At 38.1% G+C, this 8,144-nt stretch overlaps 1 protein-coding gene across 1 annotated transcript in view; it reads left to right on the top strand.

Annotated features, from left to right (window-relative positions):
• LOC107601923 (palladin-like) overlaps positions 1 to 7,781 on the top strand; it is a 9,632-nt gene extending 1,851 nt beyond the window's left edge. Inside the window, exons 2-4 of the mRNA XM_016294283.1 lie at positions 2,560 to 2,810; positions 4,968 to 5,891; positions 7,700 to 7,781. Of these exons, the coding sequence (XP_016149769.1) occupies positions 4,969 to 5,891; positions 7,700 to 7,781 (1,005 nt within the window). The 5' untranslated portion in view covers positions 2,560 to 2,810; position 4,968. The remainder of the gene's footprint in view (positions 1 to 2,559; positions 2,811 to 4,967; positions 5,892 to 7,699) is intronic.
• The last annotated feature ends 363 nt before the right edge of the window (positions 7,782 to 8,144 follow it).

The raw sequence follows: 8,144 nt of genomic DNA, 5'->3' as shown, positions 1-8,144 counted from the left end.
ACCAGTTTAAACCAGCAAAGGACCAGCATAAACCAGCAGCAAAACATACCTAACCAACATATGCTGGTTTTTAGTGTTTTTTTTTTTTTTTGCCTTAATAGCTTTTTTAAACACTTTTCACTTTCTAGCTACTTCATTTAGCTGATCTACTAATCCCTAACACTGGATATAAATGCATGACAGGACAATTCAGTATTTTTTTCTGTCATCATCAACATTTCCACTGCAGTTACATTTCCAGATTAAATTATGAATTGGAAATAATTTACTATACAAATAATATGTGCAATGGAAATGATGGTGGTGTGGAAGGACCAACATCAGGACCAAAAAAAAAAAAGAAAAAAAGAAGGCAAATAAGTGAATGGAATAAAATGGCAAGGTCCTTTGTGTTGCTAAGGCAAATTTAAGAGCTAGCATATCCTAAATAGCCTACACAATATTTTCACTCCTTTTGTATAATTTGACAAAATTACAGACTGGGAATGATTATGATCATTTTACACAAGTAATATTTTTCTTTTCTACCTACATCATATATTTATAATTAATAATAATAGATGTATCAGGCAAAATTATTGGTGGAGAACACTACAGAAGTTTACTTAATCCATTTGTGTTGGCATAGTTGGCATAGCATTGCTGAAACTGGGCAGGAGTTCTCCAGTTCCCAGCATGCTTTGTATATACTGACTGGGAGTAGCTAAATGTTGAAAAGGTTTTTGCACAAGGTAAATATATTAATTTCATAAGCTGTCTGAGTTTATTGCAAAGAAACCAGTGAACACTTTCCCTAGTTTATAGATTTTCCAAGAACAACAACACATGGTTGATTTAAAAAAAAAAAATTATCTGACTAGAAATGGAGAAATTGTTGGCCTAAATAAGCTACAATATGGACCAGACCTTTGATTGTCCTGTCTAAGGTCTGGATATACAAGGTTTACTCAGAACGCAGTTATAGATTGCAAATTAGACAACATTTTCAAGCTTTTTAATATATCCTTTATTTAACAGACAGACATAAAACAGTTTTTATAAAAAAGTTCTGAATATTTTCTTAATTGTACATTTGTGAGATTAGTAGCTAAGAGTTTTTAAATGATTCAAAATGATTTTAAATGAGATGTTCAGTAACACATTTGAAAATTAACTGGCAGTTTAAAAATGCATGGGGTATTCTGCCAATCTGAGACGTCACAGGTAGAGAATCGTTCTAGTATAATCTTTCACTCACTGGTGTGACTGACTGAGATTGTAGAGTAATGCTCTGAATCAGTCAGTGGTCTGTTTGTTCTGTGACAGCACTTTGAGTGATAGATCTTCTTGTTCCTGTCATTAAGGGCTCAACTGTAATCAGTGCATTGATTGTTGAGAAACGGGAATAGCTCTGTGCTGTCGGTGTTTATGAAGTGAACATGATAAGTGTCCTGAAATAGACTCCTACTGCACCACTTATGACCGCATCTGCCGTCCGTCTCAAACACCTCTCCTAAACCAGTGACGTGCCTCTCGTTTTTTCATGATAAAGAAACGATCAACCCAATTAAAATTCTGTTATTATTTACTCATTGTTATGCCATTCCAAATCTATCTATCTATCTATCTATCTATCTATCTATCTATCTATCTATCTTCTATCTATCTATCTATCTATCTATCAGGATCATGCAGTTCTTGAGAACTCAGTGACTCAATATAACAATTAACAGCTCCAGAAATATTACCGGTGAATAACAAGTTAAATTTCCATCTTAGTCATCCAGACAGGGCGTCACAAATCCAAAGAATATGATCTTGCTATACCATCAAGTATAGACAGTAAGCAGTGTTAATAGTCTACCAATGTATCTTTTGAGCTTGTAAACTTTGTGGCAGGACGTTACAGTTTGTTGTGTCCTCATTCCTATATAAAGTACTCTGTTAATAGCTGGGTGTCTTAATGGGATAACAGTGTATTTAGGGAGTGAGCTATTGATATGAGGTTAATTTAAGAGTCTTGGTGACTGACACACATTGGTTTTGAAAGTGTCATGTCTACGTCCGTAAATGGATTTGTAACAGTGAATATTACTTAAAATGTTACAGTACTTTACACCAAATTTGTGCACTATGAATTGAATTTTGAATAAGAATTTACTAAGTAATATGAATCTACTTTTGGGTTCTAACATAAAGTCAAAACTGTGACTGAATTGAGACTCATTCATTGAGAATATTACATTTCTTGAACAAATTTTACTATGTACGTCGTAAGTTTGTAAATAAACCGACAAAAATAAAGACATTAAATACATTTGAAGCAAATAAATAAAAAGTCAGTTGTTTATTTGCTTACCTGCACTGTAAGCGCTTATTAGGTGCCAGTGCTTTGGTGGCTTGTTTTGAACCTAACAGTTAAGTGTGTGTCTGCGAAATGCATTTAAATGCCTTTGTGGATATGAAAATGATGTATGTGTGTCTTTGATGTGGTGTGGGCACATGGATGCTACACACCCCAGAGCTCTCTCTCTCACTCACTTACCGTGTCTCTCTCTCTTGCTGTGTAACCTGAGCTAGGGGCCAAATTTAGCGGTGCTCAGTAAGCGGTCAGGGCCCGAGACAGATGGGACAGTAGGCCACTCTGCAGCCACTCTAACCGGCTCACCTCAGAGCACTCGGCAAAACAAGACAAAAGAAACACAGGACAGAGAAAAGACCCACAACTCCATGAAGAAAGAAACACATCTTTTCTAATTTTCTGGCATAGAGAAGTTCAGAAAAACTGGAACCTTCTGAGGAGGACGGATATTTGCAAAAACTGACTTAAGGTAAATGGCTGTTTTTTATATAGGCCTATATATACATAATGTCATTGACTTTTTGCTTTTGTCTGTAAGCAGAAGATTCCATGTGAGTTGTTTCATTCTGCTTATTCAAGACTATAAATTTAAGTAAATTATTTAACTAGATTCAGAATGGCTCTCAATGAATGGTCATCTGAGATATTTGGTTTCAGCTTTACATTCACTTCACTATTTCATTGAATTTCATCCAGCATCAGATTAATAGTTCTACACTTTTACAAATAATTCTGATAAAGAGCATTCTACTGTTTGCGTCAGAGATGGAAAAACAAGCATGTCAGTCTGTCAGTCTTGGCTTTCACTATTGTTTGGCATGTCACATTCATATTCCGCTATCTATAATTCATCAATACAGAATAAAGAGCCCATAATTTCCACATGAATAATGTAGAAGCAGTGTGTGTGTGCGCTTATGTGTAAAAAAAGGACTCTTGATGGGGAGGTGGTTGCTGCTGTGAAATGCAGCCCTTGAGGATTAAAAATAACAACAGCTGGCCTTCAGGACGCCATGACAGGAGAAAGTCACACTGTCACGTCCCTTCAAATACACACATGCTCGCACACCTTTACATACAACACCTGGTCACTTTACATAAACATTGTGTAAACAAAGTCGGCTATAACAAAACCTGGAGACATGGTTATTATACAGTACTGTATAACATCAATTAATAGGCCATAAATAATAAATATACATGTGTAAACAAACATTTACAGTGGAAATGTAGTCATAAAGTTAGCAGGGACACATTAATGTGTCTCAGACATGTGCATGGAGCGTTCACACACACCAGCCAGTTCCTAGTTCTGCACGTATTCAGAGCTGAGGTGTGTTTTCTCAGAGACCTGATCTGTTGGTTGAGGGGGTTCGCTATGCTGCAGACACTGTCTCATATTAATGTTTCACCAATGTGCGGTATGTCAGACCAAACACTTTCCCTGAATTATGGTGAAGGATCCTCTCCACAGGTTATTGAGGATACCATCATTCACAGTCAGATTTAAATGTGTTTTTCGCAAAAATCAAATCCACATAGGGTCATAAAGCCATTTATAAATGAAAACAACAACTTTCTATGAGTTCTAAAATATTCATTTAGATGTATTCATCAACTGTACCATCTGTACGTGTGAAGTTCAGTTCCCACATTTTAAGTTTAACCTGCAACATCCTACCTATTAAGATCCCTACATCTGATTGGGTTTGGAAGGCAGCATGGATGCATCCTTCAGTGTCTATGATATCCAACAATACTGTGTGTGAATTTGGGAGGTTGGATGAAATTTTATTTATTTATTTTAATTTAGACTCAACTTAGACCAAGCATTGTATTATGTAAATATTTGCTGAATCTGTTTTCATTCATAAAGCATGACATTATGGAATCTTAAAACCCTTCCTGAAACCTACACAACCTATCATCATACACAAAATACTGTTATATATTTGTATACAATGTTTTATTTATATGTTTAAAAAAATCTACATATAAATATGTCATTATTTTTATTCATATACAATATCGTCCAAAAGTGGTCTGTAAGAATTTGTAATGTTTTTGAAAAGTCTCTCACTGAGTTGTTTTACAAGACTGCATTTATTTGATCAAATGTACAGCAATTTAAACATAACAATTTAAAATAACAGTTTTCTATTTTAATATGTTTTGAAATGTAATTTATTCCTATGGTGGCAAAGCTGAATTTTCAGCAACCATTACTCCAGTGCAGGGTGAAGGCTCTGGAAAAATAGATATAGATTAATGTAGGGACAGTGAAGAGTAGATGATAGACAAGGGAATAAAAGAGATAAAGTCAGCATGAGTGTTAAATTGCACTCATGCCTTGTTGGGCCTCATGACATGCCTTTGTTAATGCCGGACAGCTGTGCCCAAAATATGCCAGCCTGAGTCATCATACGACAACTGCCCATGATCAGTCTCCGGTGTGAGTGTGTTTACACTAATTTAAGTGCATGAATGTGGTATATATTGCAGAAATTGCTTGTCTTTAGGACTATGATTCTGATATATCTGATCTTTATAAAAAAATAATAATAATAATAATACTAGGGTCCGCAATTTTTTCATATCTTTCTCTTTGGTGATTTGTGTATTGCAGGATGCAGGACAGGAGATGGAATGACACACTCCCCCTCTCTCTGCTGATGAAAGAGGCATGTCCTCCAGGGGGCGTGTCCTTGGAGGGGGATGGGGGCATGCTTTCGTTGACACCTCTTGATGGCGAGGTTTACTTGGACTCGATGGCTGAGTTAGAGAGTGGGGACGGGGACTTTCCAGAACTTTCTGCTTTCCTGAGCCAGGATGAGATCAGCCTCAGTCTGGACCTGGCTCGAGAAGCCATGAGTGACGCAGGTGACCCAAATGACCAAGATGAACCCCCCGTTCCCACAGAGCACCTGCCCCTTTACTCAGAAACCAAAGACCCCATTCTCCCAGATTCAGCATCTCAGTCAACTGATGCCACATCAGGTAAAGTCACATCCAATCAGAGCATGCCGCTCAGCAGGCCTAACCAGCTCTGCACTGCTCCTGAATCACCCGAAAAGTTTGTCAGTCAAAAATCCATCACACCAGTATATAAGCAGGACCGTCCCCGGCTGGTCCACGGAGGCCTGGAGCTCAACGAACGAGCTACTTCAGCTACTGAGTTCTGCAGCCGAGCTGCTACCTTCATTGAAGAGCTCTCTTCCATCTTCAAAGGCTCCACACGTGTGGACCAGCAAGGTGATGAAGACTCCTCTTCACCTGACAGTGGCTACTTGTCTCCAAGGAGCCAGCGGCTGGCCATGCAGCAGGCTCAGCCACCTTCATCATTTTCATCTTCATCTGAGCCCCAGCAGGAAGGTATGCACCAGGTTCGGGCTGATGTTGGGTCAGATGAGCATCAGGGCCTAGGGGTTAGTCTAGATGGACCCAAGAGTCCTCCACACTTCACCCAGAAACTGAAGAGCCAGGAGGTGGCAGAAGGAAGCCCTATCCGCCTTGAATGTAGAGTGACTGGAAACCCCCTTCCACTAGTCAGGTAGGATAACCTGGTTTATGCTACTCAGGTTTTGCCAGTACCCCTTAACTTTGGGTTGTGTTGTTGTCAAAAATGAACCTAATAGATTCTATGAAAGAGATTGTTGAATATCAGTATTGAAGTTTAGGTGTAGCTTAGTTTACTATAGAGGGCAACAGCTAGTGCCTGCCCTCTTTTACATCAGCCTCTACAAAGCTGTGAACCAAATCAACCAGCAATGTGAATCATAACATTACAAACTTTGATTTGAAGCAAAAAAAGTAGGGCTGGGTAAAATATATTGTTATCTCGATTTTAATCGATTCTCTTTTTTACAAAACGATTCTTAAATCTCAAGAATCGTTTATTCTAGCCTGATTGAGCGATTACATGAGACAGGATACGGATTATAAAGTTGTACTCTTTCTTTTAACTTTCCTTCAGAGGTTTAGTCATGTTTATTTTGTGCCGAAGCTGGTATTAATGTGGAGGAGCTACATGGGCGTAGCTTGTGGGGGGGGCTAGGGGGGCCTGGCCCCCCCATAGCATTAAAGAATTGTACTAAATATTTATTTATAACGTTTTTTCTATGAAGTAAAAATGCATATAATGTAGTTAATAATACATGTAAACGGGAATACGTAAAAGTTAATACATTTTAAATTGTTATTGTAAGTAAATTAATAAATCAAAACAAACTTAACGTCTCCCTCAATCTCATTTGCGTAAGAGCTGTCACGTGACGAATCTGCATTTTGGTGGATAATAGACTTAACGGTAATGCTTGCCTGTTGTGTGAATAAAATTATGTTCCGCGTTTTTAACAACATACACGAAATCTGGAGACAACAAAAAACTCCGATGAAGATATTAATGCCGTCCTTGATGATTCCGGACCAGATATCAGATAAAGGTGATCCACAGGACGCAGCCGGTTTAGCCGCACCCTACCTTTATGCCGACCATTTACATCCAAATGTTATTTAATTTTCACAGAACACAACCTTTAAATAGATTTTAGAATATAAACTGTTTATCGTCTATTCAGTAAGACTAAATAAAAAGTGTGCGCCTCATTGCCCTGGGGGGTCGCGAAAACAGCCTGTGTCATTTGCAGTGCTTCGTGGGAGTGGGTGGGCACTAAAGTGTTCTTCTGGCGCAATTTGCTTGTTGCGATTCTCTGATATACATATAAGCATATACCATCAATTAACAACATTGTAGCTTACAGTAGATCTGTCTAAAGATTTATAAGTTACTGTTCAAGATCAATTCCCTTTGAATGGGATTTTTACTACCAGAGCCTGACTGTCACAATGTCAATTAGTAGGCTGACCCAGAAGGCTAATTTATGTAGCAACTTGTTAGGGACTTTTTAAAGCACAAAGTGGTTTCTTGTTTGTGGTAATAATTGTGCCAATTGTGTGTAATTTAAGTAATTTGAAAGTTTCTTGAAGTAACTTTAACATGAAATAAAATGTAAAAAAGAAAATGAAAATTCTCAGGGGAATGCTTGATTCTCTGCCTATTCTCAGCTCTGTTGCACTGAAGGAAACATATTGGGTAAAAAATAGAACTATGAGGAAAAATTTAGGAATTTTTGGTGAACTTATCCTTTGGTTTATTCATCAAGCACGTGCAAAGGAGAAACTAGCTGTGCCCATCATAGATCGCTTGCTATTATAATAAACTGCTTTGTTTACTGTGTGAATGAGATCTTACAGTAGCAAGACAGTCATGAGGGCACTTTTGCTTGGTGATTCAGGAATTTGATATTTTTTTCGTGCCAGCACTGGAAATTATAACAAACAAACAGATGCTATTTTTAGTGATGCAGCAGTCTTGCTGGTGCGGCGCCAAACTCAGTCCCTCCTGCAAGTGACTCCTCAGTGCTGTGCAACCTCAGAATGATTCCTGCAAATGTTCCAGTGGAACACAAACACAAAGGGAGTGTGTGAATTATTCAATGACTTTCAGGAGAGTTGACTTTTAAATAGAATTTCTGTCAGTAATTTTTGAGGTTCTTGTGCAATGTAAATCTTGATATGTTTGTGCTGTATAAAACTAAAGTGACTTATATTTTGTAGATTTACTGTCCAATGCATATAATAAAACATATAAAACCTTTTGTTTTGACTTCCTTTGGGGGGTTCAAGTATTAATTAGTGGAATCAGAGCCCTTCCAAACCCCCCCCCCCCCCCACCCCCCCCCGCCCCAACCCTAACCCTAACCCTAACCTAACCCTAACCTAACCCTAACCCTAACCTAACCCT

The sequence above is a fragment of the Sinocyclocheilus grahami genome, unplaced genomic scaffold (genome assembly GCF_001515645.1).
Source record: "Sinocyclocheilus grahami isolate Dianchi unplaced genomic scaffold, SAMN03320097.WGS_v1.1 scaffold315.1, whole genome shotgun sequence".
Taxonomy (NCBI): domain Eukaryota; kingdom Metazoa; phylum Chordata; class Actinopteri; order Cypriniformes; family Cyprinidae; genus Sinocyclocheilus; species Sinocyclocheilus grahami.
The sequence above is the reverse complement of the archived record's forward strand: the minus strand, read 5'-3'. Positions and strand labels throughout refer to the sequence as shown.